Source organism: Oryx dammah, unplaced genomic scaffold, assembly GCF_014754425.2.
Source record: "Oryx dammah isolate SB20612 unplaced genomic scaffold, SCBI_Odam_1.1 HiC_scaffold_11, whole genome shotgun sequence".
Classification (NCBI taxonomy): Eukaryota; Metazoa; Chordata; class Mammalia; order Artiodactyla; family Bovidae; genus Oryx; species Oryx dammah.
In genome coordinates, this window is record NW_024070195.1 from 9,104,183 (window position 1) to 9,127,971 (window position 23,789).

At 37.3% G+C, this 23,789-nt stretch overlaps 1 protein-coding gene across 1 annotated transcript in view; it reads right to left on the reverse strand.

The window, feature by feature from the left end:
* RANBP9 (RAN binding protein 9) overlaps positions 1-23,789 on the reverse strand; it is a 71,735-nt gene that overhangs the window by 24,044 nt on the left and 23,902 nt on the right. The window contains exons 3-5 of the mRNA XM_040249263.1: positions 9,907-9,959; positions 8,846-9,013; positions 4,626-4,648 (exon numbers count right to left, since the gene is read on the reverse strand). Coding sequence (XP_040105197.1) covers positions 4,626-4,648; positions 8,846-9,013; positions 9,907-9,955 — 240 coding nt within the window. The 5' untranslated portion in view covers positions 9,956-9,959. The remainder of the gene's footprint in view (positions 1-4,625; positions 4,649-8,845; positions 9,014-9,906; positions 9,960-23,789) is intronic.

Sequence of the window (23,789 nt, forward strand, 5' to 3'; positions counted from 1 at the left end):
AAAAAAAGGAGTATGTCATACAATAGAGAGATTCAAGCATAACTCATGTTTATCCTCTTACGTATGCTACTGCGATGCGCTTCTAGAAAGTACACGTGGAAGCTGATTAACACAGAAGAACCTCCTAACTGGGCATACACTATTTTAAGTTTACTAATTTCTATTCTCTCTACATCTGGAATGCCTTTATTAAGGAATGGTATAAGAACTTAGTTATAAGCCAAACAGTGCCTTTAAGAATAGAGATTCTTTACATAAAAATAAAATGCACACATTTCCTGGAAGGATTTAAACATTCAAATTCATAAAGAAACGCATTTCCTCCCAAGATATACTCCAAGACTTGAGGGTGAAACAAGTTCAACAGCTTCAAAAATTTGTACAGAAAATACAGAAGTCCTTCTTTTGGCCCCATCGCTAGCTGTCACATCTGAAGGGAGGATAAGTTACTGAATGTCTACTAAATGCCCGGGTTTAATCATTATAATTACCCTGTTAAGTCACCATCATTGTTATTATTTGCATTGTGAGGACAGAGGAACTGAGGATTGGGGTAAATTAACGTGCTCACAGTTGTCCTATACTACGGCAGAGCTGGGACTGGAACACAGGCTTATTTAATACCGAAATCTAAGTTCAGTGTACCTTTCTGTAACTCCAAACCCTACTTCATCTTCAGTCTCTATATTTATGCCTATTTCGTTGCTTTAATGATTATCACAGGTATCTTCAGTACAAAATCAGGTAAAGATTAAGAGAATATAACGTGTGTAAATATAAGATGCTTAGATACGATTTCACTGCAAAAAGCTAAGAAGGCATTTTTAAACTCAGGTGACCAACCAAGCAGCCCAAATCAGAAGCAGAGGGGGTACTGTGGTGACATGTTGGAAAAGACAGTCACACTGGGCTGGGGAGACAGATGGAAACACAACACACACACGTACTGATTCTTAATAATCAACGAAACGCACAAGTTAACAGAATTTTATGGTGAAGACAAGTGAGATACTCATTATAACCTTCTCATTTCACCAATGAGAAACGGAGATTTAAAGGGCTTGCACGGTGTCTCCAAAAGCACCAGTCTGTTAATGACACACAGAAAGGGAAACTCATGGCTCCACTTTGAGCACAGTATTCTTTTCATTAAAGCCCATTACAAAATTGTGACATAGTTTAAAACAAAAGTATTTTAAGCCAAAAACTCTTATGTCAAGAAAAATGAAATTTATAGAAAAAAAAATCTGCCACACATTATAAGGACCAATACTCTAAATACGAAAAAATAATCCCAGAGTATAGGAGAACAAAGACTACTAGTTCGTCTGCTCAATGATATGTGGCAGCCTGGATCTGAGGGGAGTTTGGGGGGAGAATGGATACGTGTATATGTATGGCTGAGTCCCTTTTGCTGTGTTGTTAATTGGCACAACATTGTTAATTGGCTATACCCCAATACAAAACAAAAAATTAAAAAACAAACAAACAAAATTACTAGTTAAAAACAATTTAATTGCCAATAGATACATAGGCAATTTGAAGAAACATAAGATGATGATTAAAAATATAAAGAGATACAAATTGAATTTCTTAAATGCAAATTAAAATAAGCAGATTATTTTGCACAACAGATTAAGATTTTAAAAGCTGAGAATACCCAGTGATGATGAAGGCTGAGAAAATAATCCCTCTCATTCACTGTACACAGAAATAGGAACCAATATAACCTTGTAAGAAAGATACTTGGCAAAATCTATTAAAACTGACAAAACAATTTTACTTTACTTCTTTCTTTCCAATTTGAATTGCTTTTATTTCTTTTTCTTGTCTAATTTTGAAATTATAGATTCAATTTCCTTGCTGGTAATTAGTCGTCTTCTTGTAAGAAATTAATCCTACAGAAAAGCAAACATGTGCAAAGATTTATGTCCTACAGCATTATTTTTAATAGCAAATAAAAAATAAAAAAGAATGTCCATTCACAGGTGCTATTATATACCACGATCAGGGAAGCTCAGCCCCCACTGACTATAAGATCTACCATCATTTTATGTCTAAGCAGAAACACTGTGCATTAAACTGTGCCAGGCCATGGGTTTCTAGGATACACCCCATTTCATAAATGTCAAATATGCAAAAACATACATCTCTAAATCATTGCAGTGCATCTTACAGTAAGCTATTATAAAAACAAGCAAAAAGAAAGCGTTAAAAATGTGTACACTGACGCAGAAAGAGGCGTCATACACATTACTAAACGAAGAAAGAAAGCTACCAGAATAGTGTCTCAACTATGACCCATCCTCGTCCAGCCGACAGTCCCGGACATACTGGCTAACTTAAGTTTAAAACAGATCTCGAAGGGCATACACTCAACACAATCATTACATCTAAAGATGGTGAGGTGAGTTGGGGAAGAGTGATCACTTTGACAAACATCTCCAGTTTTCAGAGATGTAAAGCACCCTCTGGTTCCATAATAGGTAAGCCTTTTTTCTGTAAACATCCCCTCCACGGAGGCTGACTGCCATGACTGGCTAGTGAAGGATCACAGGTGGTGGGAACCGTAAGAGAAAGACTAACTTTTTCTTTCCTTTTTAAGTAGAAGAATGATATTTTGTGTGTGGAAGTCCCAGAAGATCTCACAGTCACAAAAATAAAGAGCTCTCAGAACCACTGTGTTATTAACAGAAAACTTACAACCACTACCCTAACCACCACTTTACCCACTGAGGCAGAAATGAACATCACCCTTGGCTAATTACAGACAAGGCAAAAAAATATAACTGGTGATTCTAAAATGGGACAAAAAATGATCAGAAGGCAACCCCAAACAGTCAACATATCTACAACTAGCTACGCCTTTTTCAAATGATCATCACTATCTATCAGTGAGGAACAAAATCTGCTGACAAGTTGATTTTACTTGCTTAGTGCCACAAAAACTGGGGGAAGAAAAAAAAAAAAAATCAAACCAGCTACATATGCCCTTTCTCCAAATCCACGTGACACGGAGAGTCTGAGCAAAACGTCTGCAACAAGACTGGGCTACATGGGCCCTCGTACCCGCACCAACACCCAGCTGCCCCCACCAGACGCTCTTCTCGAAAGCCTCTCCTTTCCACTCACCCACGGGATCACCCCCTGTCCATTCAAGGGCAGGATCAAGGCTACTTTCCCTCTGGATATACAACATCCCCCACTTTTCTTGCTACTGTATCATTCTCAACAGCAAGCAAACACCCTGCTAAGCCTAACAATAAGCCTGCTGGTCAATTCTCAGCCCGTGTGACGCGATACATCACAGCGGCATCTGACACGCTGACTTCTCCTTCCTTCTGGACAGATCTTCTTCAGTTGGCTCTGAAGAAGGACACCCAACTCTCAGTCCTCCTCCTGCCTCACTCACTGGTCGCTGCTTCTTAATGTCCTGTTTCAGGCATACAATAAGTGATACCGATCAAAAGTTTATTAATAGATTTAAATATCTGAAGAGATCAGTGAATATAAACTCAGTCCTAAATGATAAGAAAGCGCTGGATCAGAGTTTATTAGTCCCCCCTTTAGGGCTATGTATTATGCATATGACAACTGATAGAGGCTTAGATGTGGGGCGTAAGGGGTCTAGAATTGAGCCGCTCCTTAGGTCTCCAGATGTCCAGTCACCAGCATCTCCTGCTGGAGTTTCTGCAACAGCCCCTCAGTCGGCTTGCCTGTCTTTACTCCCGCCCAGCTGCCGCTGGTCATCCCGGTGTATCATGACAGCTAACACTCTGCGCTGTCAGTGTACTTCATTCAGAGTAAACGCCCAGGTGCCCACAACGGCCCCACCCTCGGGTCTGACTCCCACCACCTCACTCTGTCTGCCTCCCTTCACGCTCTTCAAGCGCGCCCCATGCGCTCCTGCCTGAGCGCCCACCCCCTAACTGCTCCCTCTGCCTGGAACGTTCTTGTTCTCCGTATCCTCACTTCCTCCAAAGATTCTGCTCAGCAATCACCTTGAACAGTGGTGAGCAAACTGTACCACCTGGGTTCTATCTTTGGTCCTCTCAAGTGCTACTATTTTTCTTCCTTTAAAAAGTATTTAAATTTAAAAAAATATTTTTAACGCATTATTTATTAAGGTCCTCAACTTGAATAGTCCGAGAGGACAGAGACCTCCATCTGTTTTGTTGAATAAAAGCAAGCACAGAACTCGCCACACAGTGGCATCAACAGACGCTGAATTAATAAACGACTGTCACACACAGTGACATCAACAGACGCTGAATTAGTAAATGACTGTCATACAGCCGTTTACTAAAAAGCCCAACAATAAAAGAGAAACATATTTCAAATGAATCCACAGTGATACTAAAACGTGTCTTCTAAATAAACATTTCCAATTTGGTTCTCAGCCACAGCTAAGTTCCCCTGGGCAATGGTGCCCAGTGCAATTTTGGGCTTACTTTCCGATGGTCCGCACCAATGGCAGCTCAAGAAAGGTGCTCTGGTGTATGTCCAGCATGGCTTATAAACTTAATTATCAATAAGACTGCATTTTAAATGTGAGTAGTACTAGTTTCTATACACTTCTTTTAATTAAAAATACAAAACTACTTTTACAAGAAATTATGTCTTACCGGTAAGTCGGTGAAAGCGATACCTGAAAGGAAACGAAAACGGCATTAGAAGTCGTTTTTCAAAGGCAGAGTGTGGTGACAAGCTGAATTTCTTACCAAAAAGAAGGGAAGACACAGCAAAGGAAGAAAAAAATTAAAAACCGAAATATAAAGTAACAAGACCAATTTTTCTCTCAATAACACTTATACAGGTCTGAGTGAATGCCATCCTGTTTCAAGCTCATGACCCTTGTTAGGGACACGCCAATTTTATTTCTGGGGTATGGTTATTGCCTCCAGGATTTCTGAAATGGTTTCAGATATATATTCAAAGCTATGTGAGGAACCACAAGAGAAAACTGGTTGCAAAATAATTACATTTAATTTCTGACTGACACCTAAGCTGCTTTATCTGGCCTTGTTATTTAAATCTTCCTTACCTAGATTTAGCTTTTAAATAATTTTAAGGGAAAAGGAAAGACTTTCTGTTACAAAAAGGGGTGAAGAGAAAATATGGTAGCTCTGTTTACATTAAAAAATTCTCATAAAAATACATCTCCAAGTTTTGATCACTCTAGAAAACAAAATTAATTCCTCCCTCAAAGGACAAAGATACAGTTGAGAATGTCTCTTAAACGCCCTCTGACAGTAATTTCAACAGTTATGTATCAAATACATTGGAACAATGGCAACATCACTGGAATAAATCTACTGACATCCCAAAGTGATGATGTAATCACCCTTTAAATATTCAAATAAATTACTTAGCTGAAAATAAGATAATAAATCAGATATTTCTATAGGACCTCAGTCATATGTTTAAAAAGACTGAGCTCTATAATAATGGGAGGGGGTGGTGAGTTGGCTAATCGCGGTTCTTCAGTTTAAACACACACTAAGACAAAATGAAACCATGCCAGCATCCCTCCCTCTATGGTGACAATCACCACCTAAAAAAATGAGGGCCCTTCTGTTGAAACGTTATCTTTAAGGTCTCTTCCCAGTTGAGTCTGTGGCTCTACAGTTGTGCTGTACCACCAGAAAATACAACTATCTGACTATTCATTAAAGTAATAAAGTTAAAAGGCAAACTGACTATAAATCTCTACTATATATGCCTTGAAATAAATGTAAAAATAGTGCTTTGTAATTAAAATACTGTTTTTATGACTGTTGAAAACCAGTAAACTCATATGTTAACTTGTCAAAAGTAAAAACATTCAGATTACCTTTAGTTTCATTAATAAACAGAAAGTAAAGTGATTGTGGGCCAAATAAATGTGAGAATTTATCCTAAAAGTTTCAGAAAACTAAAAAGAACAAAGAAAATAGCAAGAATAAATAAAACATGACCATATATAATTTTACCACCTTTCATAAAACAGCAGCCTAATCACTTTCCCTCAAAAATGTCTATTGATAAAGACTGTCTAAATTTATATTGTTTAAGCAAAAATTTACTTTTGTCAGTAATTACTGAGATCCTTCCTCACTTTACCAAAATTTCTAATGAAATATCCAACTTAATTCTACAGAATAACACTTTTGAACACTGTCAAATATATTAAACACAATCTATACATATTCAGACCACAAAAATGGCACTTTAACAAGCTGAACAATTATTTTAAGTTTTACACAGAAAACAATTTTTTCCCAATTTCCTAATCTGATTATCTAGAGACTTTTTGAAAAGTAACTGTCAACTGAAGAATGATAACAAAATTTAAAAATGCAAATGAATTAACCTGCATACTGAAATATTTCTCCTTTAATTATTTCCTCAAAACTCTTTTTATTTCTCTTTATATGGTAAGTAAATATACATTTTGAAAACCTCCATGAGACAGAAACTAAGGATGTACCAAGCTTTGGGGCACAAATTATCCACTTTGTGAAATACGAGGGCAAAGTAGCTGAGCAGTATTTTATCTTCTAGATGCTAGAATCTGGTCCAGAGAGAAACACATTACTCTGTAAAGGGTCAGCTCTCTAGGCTTGTTTCAACTACTTAATTCTGCTCCAGTAGCAGGACAGCAGCCACACAGACAATAAATGAACAGGGGGTGGGGGTGACTGTGTTTCAGTGAAACTTTACTTAGAAAGCAGACACAAGACTGATCTGGCCCATGGGCCATCACAGCTTGCTGACCTCTGCTCCAGAGGAATAATTTTTGCTCACTGCATCCCCAGCACCTGGGCCAGAGTCTGGCAAATGACAATAAACAACATTTACTGAGCACTCACTAAGTGTATGGCAATCACTTAACTTCACACACATCACTTCAGTTTGCCCTAGCAACCTCAATAAGGTTCATGTTATAGTGATCTGGTTTTATGATGTGAAGCACAGAGATGTTTAAGTAACTCGCCTAAGGTCACAAGCCCAAGCCAGGAGATAAACCCAGACAACTGAACTCTCATACTGACCACTGTCATCCTGACTCTCCATGTGCTTGATAAATACATATTAGGTTTATGAATGAATAATGCCAACTGTTTCAAACTAACAATTTTAGAACGTGATTCCATCAAGTACCCTTGTTCTTAAACAGCATCTCATGTGCTGCAGTTCATGGGGTCACAAAGAGTCGGACACAACTTAGGGTCTGAACGACAACAACATATTTTAAAAACAGCCTCCTTACGCAAGAGAAAATCTCAACGTAAATGCTTGTGAAAATCTAATAGGAAAAAAAAAATAGTATCACATCACCTGTGATCTTCTCAAGTCCCCAAATAAAATTTCTCTGAAATAAAGTTTTTGCAAACTATAAAAAGATTCGTTTTGGTTTTAAAAATGTCATCTTTGCATTACTGAACCAAAGGTCCTACCTAAAGGCAGACTTCTGGTTTAAGATCTTAAATACCTTAAGCAGCCAAGCCAATGAAGACTATCCCAGTTAACTGCTTTGACAAGTCAGACAGAGCCTGAAGAGGAACAACAAACTAAAAGGGCTGTCTCCTTCTGGAAACCAGTCTGCCAATAACAATCATATCACAAATACACACACTATATATACATGGCATCCTTTATCAATGGTCTTATACTGAGAAGAATGTTAAGAATCTCTGTGGACTTGTGAGAGCTTTTAAGTTAGCCAGCACAGAACTTCAGAATCAACAGTAATAATCAGAAGGAAAAGTTTTAAGCCAAATGTAACTAACTATGACTAAGACAGTAACATTATATAAGGTGTATGTCGAGACACTAAAAAACCCAAATAACTATTACCAATGTAGCCCAAAATTTTAAATTCTCTACTATTAAATTACCGAATAGTTTTTGCATTATATTAAAGAATATTTATTATATGTCTAAGCATACTATCTGCAGTTTAATTTTTAAATACTGTTTGTAAGCAAACTAAATTTTCTGCCTTTGGGGATTAATTTATGCCTTCTTTCACTTTATCTCATCAGAAATAACCTGCTATAAAGCAAGAATGTTTTAAACAGTTAAAAATCTGAAACTTTTTTTAAAGGCATCAACCTTGCTATCCTTTATACTTACTTTAATACAAAACAAAGACCAAAAAAAAAAAAAATCTAAGAAAAGGGAGCATAAAAGTATTAAATCTGAAGTAGTACAGATATTCGACCAAAACCCCTAATGTCCTTGTTAGCCTTGCAGCTGAGTGATTTTCTCCCCCTTTCGCTACTCTGCCTGTTTGCCAGCCGTCTCCAGAAGTTCTGTTTCCATTTGCTCACTTTAGTTCTGCTCCTTTTGGCAGAACTAGCTTGCAGTTACAATCTGTATTAATGTTTTGTTAGCAGGCCTGATTTTTCGGTATGTCAGTGACCTTCATTTGGCTGGGAGCATAAGCTTTTCCATGCTCTCTCATTACCCTCATATTATACTAAAAACTGACGGCTTTTTTCTCGGCACCCGGTATCTAGAAAACTGGATCATACTGTAAAGGGCTTTATTCAAAGCAAAGTGGAAAACATGTAGCATTTCCACTACCAGAATAAATATCTGAGCATGCAGTTCTTTCTAGTTAGTCCCACTGGTGTGATACGATGTGGCCTTCAATGTAAAAAATTAAGATTTTTAATTGAATATGTGTCCAGTACATAATACTTCAGATTTACATTTTCACCATTTTCTCAATTTCTACCTAGAAAGAACAAAGAAATAATTTCCAGAGGCATCTATCTACTCATAAAGGAGAATTACATAATAAACATTACTACCATGTTGTAAGTACAATAACCATAACATCTGGTTATTTTAGTACCTAAACTATGTCCATTCTTGGTGTAGAAGCAGGTGTTGTTGATAAGGTTAACACAACAGCCAATGACGTCACCAGTTGTGAAAGTTGGTCCATAAGGTTGCCCCGTTCCAGAAGAACAAAATGAGTGTCCATCATCACCATGGTAACCATATGAATGTTTATCCCAGCCTAAAAGAGAAAGTTTCAGTATATTTACAGTGAAAGGTAAGGTTCCCCCATACTAGAACTATTCAGTAAATTTATAACAAGACAAGCAAGAATAGTACAATCTCTGTAAATTTCACCTTTGCAAAGGTAAAATTCCCAAGAGTACATAAATTCTGTATTAAAACACTGCTTACAACATTAACAAATATAAATCTGCCACACAGAACGCTAAACTATGTCATAAACAGAGAGGACTCTTAACAGAAAAAGCAAACAAACAGCAAGACGCAGTCTCCATGCATATTTCCTTTGCTAATAGACCAAAGGAATTTTGCTTTGATTTGGTTTAAGCACACACGGAGTTTAAAATAACACACAAGATTTTTCTTTCAATTTTCAAGCAGTTTCCTCTAAAGTTAATTTTTAACATTAGTAAACAGAACATCAGAAAATATAATCGAAGAATCACTTTGGTACAATTAATGGTTTTAGGAAAACAGTCTACCATTGTGTTTCACACCTTTCTTACTTTGCTTTTTTTCTTAGTTTACTTTTAATATCAGCCTAGATACCCAGAGTATTAAACAAATGAAAATGGGGAATTCCTATAAGTCAGGAATGTGTTGGGTAGGAGACAAAACCAACCACATTAAAACATCTAACGTAGTTGATATCACTATGCACTAGAAGTTCAAAATACCAACAAACAAAACAAAAACAAGCAAAACAAAACAAGGCATGGCATATTTTGCAAAATAGCATAAAATTTGTTAGAAACATTTAGCTTCAACTCTGAACTCATAAAGTGATCAAAAATATAGAAGATTAATGTACTTAACTATCTCAAGTTATTACTCGACATTTTTAGCCAGAGTTAGCCACAAGACCGTACTGTAATTCAATTACAAGTGTACCTGGCAGTCTGTTCATGTTCACACCTTGAGCAGAAAGGCCAATTCCCATGTAACTGTTTAAAAAAAAAAGGAAGAAAGAAAAGCTGGTGATTATAGTTTTATATAAGTATAAATTACCAAACACTCTCAAACATTATCAGAATTAAGCCCAAGATGAAATGCACAGGGTAGCTACAAAAAAATTCTTCAAATTCATGAAAAAGCAAAAAGGGCAATATTAAGCAAATAACAAAACCCAGACTCACAGTAAATTCCTATAGCTATCATTCATAAACATACCCAAAGAATTACTTATGTATTCTTACAATTATAAAAATCTTTCCAACTTATCTACACATACATATTTGGAATTAAGAATTCTAACAAAAAGTACAGAGGGGCATGTGGCTTTTAAAAGGACACAGTAAAAATCTAGTTCCTCCCCTCCCCTAAACAAAGACATGGAGACATTTGAAAAAAATCCGATTCAGATAAAAGCATCTGCAATACCTAAATATCCTAAAAAGTATGTGCTACAGGGTAACTATGTATTGGTTTTCCGAAAGTATTTAGGAAAATTGACGATATGGACTTCAACATGAAAGCCTTAATTATTAATGTATAAAACACAAGAACAAAATTATCTCTGCAAAAGAAACACTAGAGCAAAAGGTAATCATTAAAGTATACGATTCATTAAAAAAATTTTTAAATATTAATAAAGTCTGATAAAGGTAGTTCAAAATATAATGTAAGAGAAATTTAAGTATAAAGTACAAAAAAGTATAAAAAGTATAAAGAAATGTTTTTTAAGTATAAAGTACAAAAAAGTATAAGAAGTATAAAGAAATTCATTTAGAAGTATTGATGCAAAAAAGAAAAACTAAAAAAGCAAACTGAGTCCATTAGTTAACAATTAGTTAAATTGCTAATTGTGCAAGATTTAAAATGGTATTTGATGAATTCAGCTACCACTCCTAATAAAAACTCAAGTGAAAATAAAAGGGAAGTACCTAAATAAGACACACTTTTTGCCAAATCTAATGCAACAAGCAAGGTATTCAACAGTGAAACACAAGTCATTTCCAATAAAATCAGGCACAGAGATGCCTACAACTGTTAAACATTGTTTTAAAGGTGTTAGTTTAATAAGAGAACTAGATAATAAGTATAAATATTACAAGATATAAACTTATATTAATTGTAGTTGCTCTGATTATATACCTCGGAAACTATGGAATATACTATAAGTTTTTAGAATTAACTAGGTATTTTGGGAAAATTTAATATCCCCTGGAGAAGGTAATAGACACCCACTCCAGTATTCTTGCCTGGAGAATTTCATGAATAGAGGAGCCTGACAGGCTACAAGTTCATGAGGTTGCAAAGAGCTAGACACAATTGAGCAACTAACACACTTTTGGAAATTGACTGAATGTAAGAAAAATATTTTAATTTCTTTTCTAGTAATAATCAGCTAGAGAAAGGAAGTAGACTCTATAGTTACCAATCATAATAACTACAGACACTATAAAACAGGGGTATCATTAAGGATGGAGGCTTCCCAGGCGATGCTGGTTGTAAAGAACCCGCCTGCCAATGCAGGAGACTTAAGAGACACGGGACTGATCCCGGGTCGGGAATATTCCCTGGAGAAGGAAATGGCAACCCACTCTAGTATTCTTGCCTGGAGAATCCAATGGACAAAGGAGCCTAGCGGGCCACAGTCCACAGGGTTGCAAAGAGTCAGACACAACCGAAGTCACTCAGCATGCACGTATTCAAAACAGGAGTAAAGAGCTCAAGTAAAGCTCAAAAACGGTATCTTAAAAGTGATAATAAATGAGTATTTTAGTATCTGGATAACATAACAGCATAAGAATAGCAATCTTTCTAAAATCAATATATATGTGTACTGAGGTTCAAGATAAGACTCCAAATGAGTCTATCTCTTTAAAACTAGAAAAGGTGATTTTAAAGTTCGTATGTAAAAACAGAGAATTTTGATCAAGACAAAGTTAAATAAAAGATAACTTAGTGTCTGTCCTACTCGATATTCACGTTCACAGATAATGGAATTCAGAAGTGCAATATGACTAACAGGAGTTGTGTGTTAAGGGACACAACAGTGACAAACCAAGAAGAAACATGCTGGACGTCCAGTCGAGACTCAGTAAGCTGGTGTTCCGATTCAGCCCCTTTGTCCCAAATACAGCATGCAATGTAGTTATTTATGTTTAAAGACAGTAGTGAGTTACAAGAGAACCTCCGAGAAGAAACACAAAGAAAGCAGGGACAGCTCTGGGCCTGCGGACACCCATGAACGGAGAGCAGTTCCTCCTGAGGCACCAAGGGCTAACAGGCTTCCAGACTGGATCATCAGCTCGGCTCACTGCTTAAAGCCCACAGGAAGAGGCTCCCCCTCCTGAAGGGAAGAGAACACAGATACCACCCACGGCCTTGGCTAAAGCTCGTCTGACACTGTTGCCTAGTTAAGCGGGAGGGAGAAGGAACAGCCTCTTAGCTAAGACTGGACAAAGTTCCCGACTCCATCTGTGACTCAGCCTGCAACACTCTGTGAACAGAGAACCTGGCAACCCTAATGTATGTAGACTGGCTTTCGACTGGGGGCCCAGGAGTTAGAAAGCAACTATAAACTGTAATCAAGAGAAAAGTAGAGAACTAGATAACAAAATGAAGAAAAATGTTTACCTTCCTAATTAAAATAATGCCACAAAAACAAAATTCTAAAATACACCAAAAATGTGCCATGTTTAATTGTGGCCAACTCATTACGACACATGAACTGTAGCCCGCCAGGCTCCTCGGTGCATGGGATTCTCTAGGCAAGCATACTGGAGTGGGTTGTCATGCCCTCCTCCAGGGGATCTTTCCAACCCAGGGATTAAACCCAGATCTCCCACACTGCAGGCAGATTCTTTTTTTAAAAAAATTATTTAATTGGAGGCTAATTACTTTACAATACTGTAGTGATTTCTGCCATATATTCACATGAATCAGCCATGGATTCCCCATCCTGAACCCCCCTCTCACCTCCCTCCCCATCTCATCCCTCAGGGTCATCCCAGTGCACCGGCCCTGAGTGCCCTGTTTCATGCATCAAACCTGGACTGGCGATCTGTTTCACATATAGTAATATACAGGTTTCAATGCTATTCTCCCAAATCATCCCACCCTCTCCTTCTCCCACAGAGTCCAAAAGGCTGTTCTTTACATCTGTGTCTTTTTTGATGTCCCAGACATACGGTCATCATTACCATCTTTCTAATATATGTGTTAATATACTGTATTGGTGTTTTTCTTTCTGGCTTACTTCACTCTGTATAATAGGCTCCAGTTTCATCCACCTCATTAGAACTGATTCAAATGCATTCTTTTTAATAGCTGAGTAATATTCCATTGTGTATATGTACCACAGCTTTCTTATCCATTCATCTGCTGATGGACATCTAGGTTGCTTCCATGTCCTGGCTATTATAAACAGTGCTGCAATGAACATTGGGGTACACGTGTCTCTTTCAGTTCTGGTTTCCTCGGTGTGTATACCCAGCAGTGGGATTGCTGGGTTGTATGGCAGTTCTATTTCCAGTTTTTAAAGGAGTCTCCACACTGTTCTCCATAGTGGCTATACTAGTTTGCATTCCCACCAACAAGTGTAAGAGGGTTCCATTTTCTCCGCACCCTCTCCAACATTTACTGTTTGTAGACTTTTTGATAGTAACCATTCTGACCGGCATGAGATGGTACCTCATTGTGGTTTTGATTTGCCTTTCTCTGATAATGAGTGATGTTGAGCATCTTTTCATGTGTTTGTTAGCCATCTGTATGTCTTCTTTGGAGAAATGTCTGTTTAGTTCTTTGGCCCATTTTTTGATTGGGTCGTTTATTTTTCTGGAATTGAGTTGCATGAGCTGCTTGTATATTTTTGAGATTAATTCTTTGTCAGTTGCTTTTTTTGCTATTATTTTCACCCATTCTGAAATGTGTCTTTTCACCTTGCTTATAGTTTCCTTCGTTGTGCAAAAGTTTTTAAGTTTAATTAAGTTCTATTTGTTTATTTTTGCTTTAATTTCCATTACTCTGGAAGGTGGGTCATAGAGGATCCTGCTGTGATTTATGTCAGAGAGTGTTTTGCCTATGTTTTCTTCTAGGCGTTTTATAGTTTCTGGTCTTACATTTAGATCTTTAATCCATTTTGAGTTTATTTGTGTGTATGGTGTTAGAGAGTGTTCTAGTTTCATTCTTCTACAAGTGGTTGACCAGTTTTCCCAGCACCACTTGTTAAAGAGACTGTCTTTTCTCCATTGTATATTCTTGTGCAGGCAGACTCTTTACTGTCTGAGCCACCAGGGAAGCCCAAGAACACTGGAGTGGGCAGCCTATCCCTTCTCCAGGGGAACTTCCTCACCCAGGAATGGAACAGAGTCCCCTGCATTGCCAGCAGGTTCTTCACCAGCTGAGCTACACAGGAAGCCCCCCAAAAAGGTGCATAAGACCAACGAAATACACAACTGGAACATTAATTCATTTTAGAAGACATCAATGGAGAGTATGATTTTTTTTAAAAAAGCATTTAAAAAATACATACATTTAGGATTATGTTAAAAAAAAATGGAATCACCATTATTAAAAAGTACAGTGGAACACCAATATTTACTGAGATAGTTTAGCTAGTGATTTCCCACAACTAAAATATATTTTGCTTAAGTTGAAAGTGCACATCACACACACTGAGAAAGATAAAAATAGACTCACACACAAACACACTATAGACTATCGATACAAACAAACTCTTAAAAGCTTCCAAAGAGAAAGGCAGATCATGTCAGAAGGAATGACAATTAAAACGAAAGCTGACTTCTCTCCAGCAATGGCTGATGACAGTAAACAATGGCACAAAGCATTGAGTAAAGAACTGTCAACCCAGCACTTAATCCCAGGTAAAGCCTCATCCAAGAATGAGGGCAAAACAAGGCATTCTATGGCATAATAAAGCTAATACTCTGCTATCCACAAATGTTCACGAAAGAACTATTTGAGAATAGACTTCAGTAGGAAGTCCAGTGAAACCAGAAGGAAATGCATGAGACAGAGAAATGACAATTAGCAAAGAAAATTATGAAATGTCATTAAACTTACTGAAAAAATGTTGTTAATTTAAAAAATTATAATCCAGTTGCAACATGCAATTCAAAATTACCTGACATATAAAGACACAGTATAACATGACCCCTCATTGGCTTTCACAGCAAGGAACAACTCAGAGGTGTGCCAAATTTACAGCAAGGACTGCGTTACTGTGACTATTAGCATTTCATTCGCTGTGCAGAGGGGAGGACCAGCACAGAGGAGGTGCTCAATGCACATTTTCGAATGAATGAATAAATGAATGGTTAGTTTGACTAAAAAATATTGCATAAATTAATGGTATGACATTTTTAGAGTTCAGCATAGCTTATTGCTAAAAGCTAAATAGAGACAGATAAATATATTCATCTAATAAAAACATCCTATTCAAGAAAAAGGGGAAGAAATAAATCTGACTTTATTTGTAAATAACATTACTTTAACAAAAGATAAACACAAAATAATCAGTAAAGTTAATAAGTGAACTTAAATACAGTTGCACGATACAGAATTACTATATAAAAGTATCTATTGTATTTGTATATACTGGCAGCAAACACTAAGAAAATAAAATTTGAAAAACAATTACATCTACAAAAGGACCAGAAAGCATAAAGCATTTAAGAACTGAACAAAAGACATGTAGAATTTCTCAGCTGAAAATTACTAAACAATGATGGGGAAATTAAAGAAGATGTAAATAAATGGAGAGATACATCACATTTATGGACTAGAAGACTCAATATTATTACGGCTACAATTCTCTCCAAATTGATCTCTAGAGTCAATGCAATCCAAATTATACTCATGCTAGGAGGTTTCTATAAAACTGACAGGCTGATTCTAAAGTTTGAAATAAACAGGATCTAAAATATCCAAAAGAAAGTATGAGAAAAAATACAGATGTAGGACTTACATCATTTGACCTCAAGATTCACCTAGCATAAACCTGAGTAATCAGGACAGGGTGGTACTGGCATTAAGGATCAACAAACAAATGAACGCAATGGATTCAGAAAGAGTCCCAAAAGAGTTCCACACTTAGCCAATCATTTTTACAAGGGTGCCAAAACGGTCCAAAAGAGTAAGGAAGGTTTTTCTATCAACAGTGATAGAACTGATAGTATCCATTTGCAAAAGTAAACATTAATCTCTACCTCACACGATATATAAAACTCAACTGAAAATGGATCACAGTCCTAAACACAAAGATTAAATGTATAAAGCTTCTAAAAGAAAACACGTAAAAGTCTTACTTACATGGGGATAAAGCAAATACCTATTAGGACACAGAAAGCAAGAACCATTAAATAACAAACTCGTGAGTCAGATATCAACAAAATTAAACTCTGCCCCAAAGACGTAAGACAATCTAATTTTTATAAATGAACAAAAGATTTGAATAGGCACTTCACAAAATATCATAGAACACTGCAAATAAACAAGAAGCACACGAAATGCCACACTGCAGTGACTAGTAGTCATTACAAAAGGGAAATTAAAACCACACTGAGGTACCACTATACATCCAGCAGAATGGTTACAATTTCAGACTGACCACACCAGTACTGACAAGAATTTGGTACAATAAGAACTTTCACACACTGTTGGTGGGAACGTAAAATGGTACAACCCCTTTGGAACATGGCTGGCAGTTTCTCCTAAGTCTGAGTGTATGGTTACCCCAAGACCCTGCGGTTCCACTCAGAAGAGAAATGAAGGCAACATGTGCACCTAGAAACTTGTATAACTATGCTCCTGAGAACTTTCTTCACAAAAGAGAAAAAGCTGAAACAGCCCACGTATCTATCAACAAGTGAACGGATTCACAAACTGTGGTATGTTCTACTCAGAAATAAAACGGAAAATGAAGTACTGATAGACACAACACGGATGACCTGAAAAATGTAATCCTGAATCAAAGAAATCTACAAAAGAGTCTATGCTGTGTGATGCCTTTTGCAGACATACCTCATTTTACTCAGCTTCACAGATACAGCTTTAAAACAACCAACTGAAGGTCTGTGGCAACCCTGCGCCCACAAGGTCCATCAGCACCGATTTGCCAGCAGCATCTGCTCACTTTGAGTCTCTATCACATTTTGGGAATTCTTGTAATATTTCAACCATTTCCATTATTATTAACGTTTTTAGCAATTAAGTACTTTTAAATTAAGGGATATACTTTTTTTTTGACATAATGCTATTGCACAATGAACAGATGATAGTATAATGTTAACATAACTCATTTGTACTGGGAAACCAAAAAAATTCATGTGACTTGCTTTATTGTGATATTTGCTTCACTGTGGTGGTCTGAAACTGAACCTGCAATTTCTCCCAAGTATGCCTGTATATGAAGTTCTGGAACAGGCAAAATGCAAACAATGGCCCTTCTGAGACGGCCTAACTGGGAAAGAGGAGGAGGAAACACTTCTACTCATCAAATGGTGCACTGCAGACTTCACGGTAGTAACTTTGATGATAATTTTTAAAAGAGCAGTAAGCAAGTATCAAACTCTAGCTAACGCTATGCATGCCATAATCATTAGGACTTAAGTCTGCTTACTTGGAAATGCATTAAAAAATAAGATCGATGGCTGGGTGGACAGGCATGGGCAGATATGGGATGGAGCAATTACAGTCAGTTCTGCTATTATCATGATGTCTGAGTTCCTTAAAATCATTGCAGTATACAACATCATGCAATAAAAACCACAGAGCTTAAGGAGAAAATGGGTTTAAGAGCACAACATTCAAAAACTTCATCATATCTTTTTTTAAAAAGGTAAAAATCCAATTAAAAACTACCAAAATTCAATAACAATGGTTTTACACATGTGGAATTGTCAAGAAATACATAAATACTATAATAAATATGGCACCTTACACTGAGAAAGACCTAGAGGTTACTTGGGGAAGTTGGTGAAATAGAACTGCAGCCTGTGAGTTGCAAAGGGGCAGAAGGAGTGATTGGACAGGGGAGATTTGCAACACCAGATGTGCAGGGCTGTGCTCACAATCAGGAGTGAACCAAGACAGCTGGTAGCTGTCTGAGGTGTTGCATGACATACAAAAACAAGCTCAAACTCAACAGCAGGGAGAGAGTGAGAAGATTCGATGGACAAGAAGCTTATTGTGGTAGTATGTGCAGTAAGCCCCCTACATATGAATCTTCAAGCTGCGAACTCTCGCAGATGCAAACGTGCGTTCACATGTCCAATCACGTAAGTTAGTTCATGCGTCTGGCATACATGGTCATGTGCATGCATCCTCTACAAGTGGTCGCGCTTTTGTGTACAGTATCGTTATTTCAAGGATGCTCAGAAGTAAGCGGAAAGGCAGCGGTGATGTAGCCGGTACTGCTGAGCAGAGCGACCGGTTATAGTCTGTCAGAAAGCATCTGCATCACCTCTAAAGCAGTGAAGTATTACTCGGAAATGGACTTAACAGTGCTTGAAAACTTCTACTGCAACTCTACCAATAAAATTTTTTAAAGAACTATAAATGCTATCTCGAGATAGAAGAGAAAATGCGATCATTTTAAAAAATGAACACTGAAGTGGGGAAAAGATTTTTTAAAAAGCCAACAGGGAACAAATGCAATGGATAAAATAGTTAAAATCAAGGCTGACATCACCCCAACTATAACAATAGTCATTTTCAATGTGAAAGGTCTAAATACAACAATCAAAAGAAAATGACAGACTGAATAAGAGAATAAGACCCACAAATGCTGTCTACAAGAAACCTATTTTACATTATAAAGACGCAGATAGATGAACATGAGGGGATGGAGAGAGGTACACTATGCTAATACTGATCAAAGGAAGCTGGACCAGTTATGTCAGTTTCAAACAAAGCAGATTTCAGAACAATTCTTAATGTTGATGCACCTAGTAACAAAATGTCAAAAGATGTGAGGCAAAAACTCATAGAATTACACAGAAAAGTAGTCAAATCCACTATTATAATTGGAGACATCTGTGACTGACAGACAGACCAGGAGGAAAACCAGTAAGGATATAGAGAACACCATCAATCGGCCGGATTTCACTGACATCCACATCTAAAAACATCAGAATACACATTCTTTTCAAGTTCACAAAAACATTCACCAGGAAAGATCAGATTCACATTTTAAAAACTGAAATAATACAAGGGACACTCTGAAACCAATAATGAAGTTGAACAAGAACTCAAAAGCTGAAAAATCTCAAATTATTTAGTGATTAAGCATCATTCTGCTAAATAACAAAAAGGTCACAAAGAAGATTTCTCAAAAGAAATTTTAAAATATCTTAGACTAAATAAAAATGAAGATATAACTCATCAAAATTTGTGGGATGCAGCTTAAAAAAGGTACTTAGAGGAAAATTTATAGTACTGAACACTATAATAATCTAAAATCAATAATTTATGCTTCTATCTTAGGAAATCAGTAATTAAGAAAAATATAAGCCTAGGAAGAGAATAAATAATAAAAATCAGAGCAGAAATCAATGAAATTGAAAACAGGAAACTTGAGAAAATAAAAAAATCAAAAGCTGGTTCTTCACACTGTTAGTCATCAGGGAAAAGCAATCAAAACCAGAGTGAGCTATCACATCACACCTGTCAGAACAACCCTCATCAGAAAGACCCCAAATAAATACTGGCAAAGATGTGGAACAAAGGGAACCTTTGTACACTGTTCATGGGAATGTAAATTGGTGCAGTCAATTAAAAAATAGTTCTAAAAACCGACTACCATATGACCCAGCAATTCCACTCCTGAAGACAATGAAAACACTGATTTTAAAAGATACATGCACCCTACTGTTCACAGCAGCATTATTTCCAACAGCCAAGATATGGGAGCAACTTAAGTGTCACATAAGTAGATAAAGATGTGATGTCATACACACACACAGAGTGCCATGCAGCCAAGACTTCTGCCACCTCCAACAACATGGAGGCCTTGGAGAGGATTAAGCTCAGCGAAATAAGTCAGACAAAGAAAAACAGATACTATATGTTATCACTTATATATGGAACCTAAAATATAAAAGGAATAAATATAACAAACATAAACAGACTCACAGATACAGAAACCAAGATACAGGATAGAGGATGAAGAGGTATAAACTATGTATGCACTAAATAAGCTACATGGGCATACTGTACAGCATAGGGAATATAGCCAGTATTTCATAATAACTTTAAATGGAGTAAAACCTAGAAAAATACTCAATCACTATGCTGTACACCTGAAACTAATACAATACTGTAAAGCAACCATACTTCAATCAATAAAGAGGAGGACTGGAAAGAGTCCCACCCCGCCCCCCCAGCAAAGAAATCTAAAGGCTGGCTATCTGAAAAACTCAATAAAAAGACTCTAGGAAAGCGGGAAGGGAAGGTCCGAAAGGGGTTAATAATTAATTCCATCACTGCTCACAACAGAGAATATCTTTAAAGAGGAGACTACAGGTATTACTATAAAGTAATTTTCTAAGCATAAAAATACACTGATGCCCCGCCTTTAAAAAAAAAAAAAAGGCAAACAGACCACATCATAATAAAAAAACCAAAATTCAAACGTGACGAAAATGTTTAAAGCTTCCTTTCTCTCCTATTTCCACCTAACCACTTCCCCATATCTACAGGCAATTAGTGTCACCAGTGACTTGTGAGATCCGTTCATAGTCTTCTCTGGCATATTTGCTTGTAAGTTCAAAAGGAAATAGTAGAAAAAAAACAAGAATCAGTGAAAATGGTTTCCTATGGGGGAAGACCAGGGTAAAGGGGGCCTTCTGTGAAGGGCCTTCTTGTACAGTTTTAATTTGTGAACACTGTAAATGTTCAGACGTGTTATTTAAACAAAAATCAAAAAGAAAAAAGCAATCCCTATAAACGAAGATAAATTTAAACAAGTGAAACTAACAAAATGTCAATTGGTGTGAAACTGTTAAAAAAAAAACCATGTGGTATTCAACATTCTTTTAGTAATAGTATTGGTATGTTCATTCAGAAATGTATAGTTATGTTCTAGGACAAAGCAAATAAAATCATGTCAATAGGATTAGAAACAAGATTTTCAGAGTAAGAAAAGAGAGATTTAAGTGTAAAATTGGAGAATAAAAACAGGTTTGGAAACTCTGACCTTGAAATGCATTTAGAAAAAAAAAAGTATTCCTGGATGGACAGATCTGGGATAAAGCAAATAGAGCAAAATCCTAACTCTAAAATTAAGGTGGTATGTGGGTGTTCACTGTATTAACTTTTCTGGACTCGAGGAAAGCTGCTGAGATTCCGCACCACCTAAATCACAGAGAGGGCAGCCATAGGATGAGGGACAACTCCGCGCCAGCCTGTGCTTCTTTCCTGAACAGTTACTACTCTGTAATCACTTAAAACATCTCAACCAGCCCTCCTGAATAACCTCTCCAAGTGCCAAATCACCCAGGAAGAATCAGAAGGTCCAGGACTAACAGATCACGTCTCTCTATTCTCAAACATTTACTTTTATGTAAGTGATTTCAGCAGTAGGCAAACAGCAAGCATGCAATATATCTGAAATAAACATAAATGGACTGGTTACAAACTGTTTTCTGATTCTGTATAACTGAAATATGACTAAGAAATAATATATTCATTATGATGGTGATTGCAGCCATGAAATTAAAAGACGTTTACTCCTTCAAGAAAAGTTATGACCAACCTAGATAGCATATTCAAAAGCAGAGACATTACTTTGCCGGCTAAGGTCCATCTAGTCAAGGCTATGGTTTTTCCTGTGGTCATGTATAGATGTGAGAGTTGGACTGTGAAGAAGGCCGAGCGCCGAAGAATTGATGCTTTTGAACTGTGCTGTTGGAGAAGACTCTTGAGAGTCCCTTGGACTGCAAGGAGATCCAACCAGTCCATTCTGAAGGAGATCAGCCCTGGGATTTCTTTGGAAGGAATGATGCTAAAGCTGAAACTCCAGTACTTTGGCCACCTCATGTGAAGAGTTGACTCCTTGGAAAAGACTCTGATGCTGGGAGGGATTGGGGGCAGGAGGAGAAGGGGACGACCAAGGATGAGATGGATGGATGGCATCACGGACTCAATGGACCTGAGTCTGAGTGAACTCCGGGAGTTGGTGATGGACAGGGAGGCCTGGTGTGCTGACTGAGGGACTGAACTGAACTGATTCATTACGACAAAGCTATACAACCTTAACAGGCTTCCCTGGTGGCTCAGTGCTTAAGAATCTGCCTGTTAATGCAGGCGACTTGGGTTTGATCCCTGGGTAGGGAAGAGCCCCTGCAGAAGGAAATGGCAAGCCGCTCCAGTATTCTTGCCTGGAGAGCTACGGTCATGGAGCCACAGAGTCAGACACGATTTACGGACTAAACACGAACAACAAATACAACCTTAATGCTATATTGAAAGATTGTGGGTATCTTCAAGACTTTATTAAAATGGGATTTTCTCTCAATTTTTAATTAAACTCATATTAAGTATAGGTAGTGATATACATGATTCGCATATATCTTAAACGAAATTTTCATTCTTAGACTAATGTTAAAATTTGTTTAAATAGAAGGAAAAAAGGCAGAATATACCCCAAAATATCAACTGTAGTTTAGTATGAGTGGTAGGACTGCAAATGCTATTTAAAATAGTTATGCTTTTTTCTACTTCACAGGATTTGTCTGATTTTCTCTTTTGCATAAGAATACACTACCAGGGGACTCCCTCGGTGGTCCACTGGTTAAGACTCCAATAGGCTTCCAATGCAAGGGGAGGAGGTTTGATTGCTGATCAGGGAATTAAGATCCCACATGCTGCATGCAATGAGATATATATATATACACACACACACATATATATATATTCCTTGGAAAAATACATTACCTTACAACTGGAGAAAATGTTCTTTAAAAAAATCCACATGCATTTGCTGGGCATAAAATAAGTGATGGAGCAGGCACAGAGGTGACTTGGGATTTCAACAACACTGAAGACAGATAACCAACTCAAGAATAATTTAGGAAACGTGGTGGTCATATATCTCTAGGGCACTTTTCCCACATCCACTAGGCACTTGTTAAATAACACGTTCCTCCTCACCATCAAAAATGCAGCTCCCAAGCATCTTTGGTGGTTTCAAAACGTAGGGAAAGAAGTATCCAAAACCCAAGCTTCCCCTTGTCCATTTTGTAAACACCAACACCTATACTTTGCGCGTGCCACAGGGCTGGGGTCTGCCGAGGAAAAGCTGTTCTTCCCGCCACCTGCACCCAGGCCCCTGTTCTGTACCCAACATTGTTCTGTGCACTGAGGACACATTAGTGAAAAAAACTGTCCCCAAAGCCCTCCTCCTCCTCCTCACATAGGCTCTCTGTCACTGGCACACCCTGCCTGGCAGCTCCAGGAACGCCACCGCAGATATGCCACCACACCTCTTCTCAGACCTCAGGAGAAGCAGCAATCCTCAAATGTCTCCATTCTGCCTACTTTTTTGCTGGCTCTTTACTGATTTCATTTCTCCTTCACCCAGCCGGAACTAAAATTGTCCGTTTGAAAGTTCTTTCACCAGTAAACCTCAACTACTACAACTGTTCTTCTAACTTCCTAAACTGTAATTTTCCATTCTGCATCAATCATGCAATTCAACTTTCCTCCCCAGCCAGCTAAGTACATAGTGAAAAATATGTTACATATGTAAATTGCTGTCAGGACAAATTCATGGTTTTAGATCTCACAGTTCAACATTTTTACTTCTC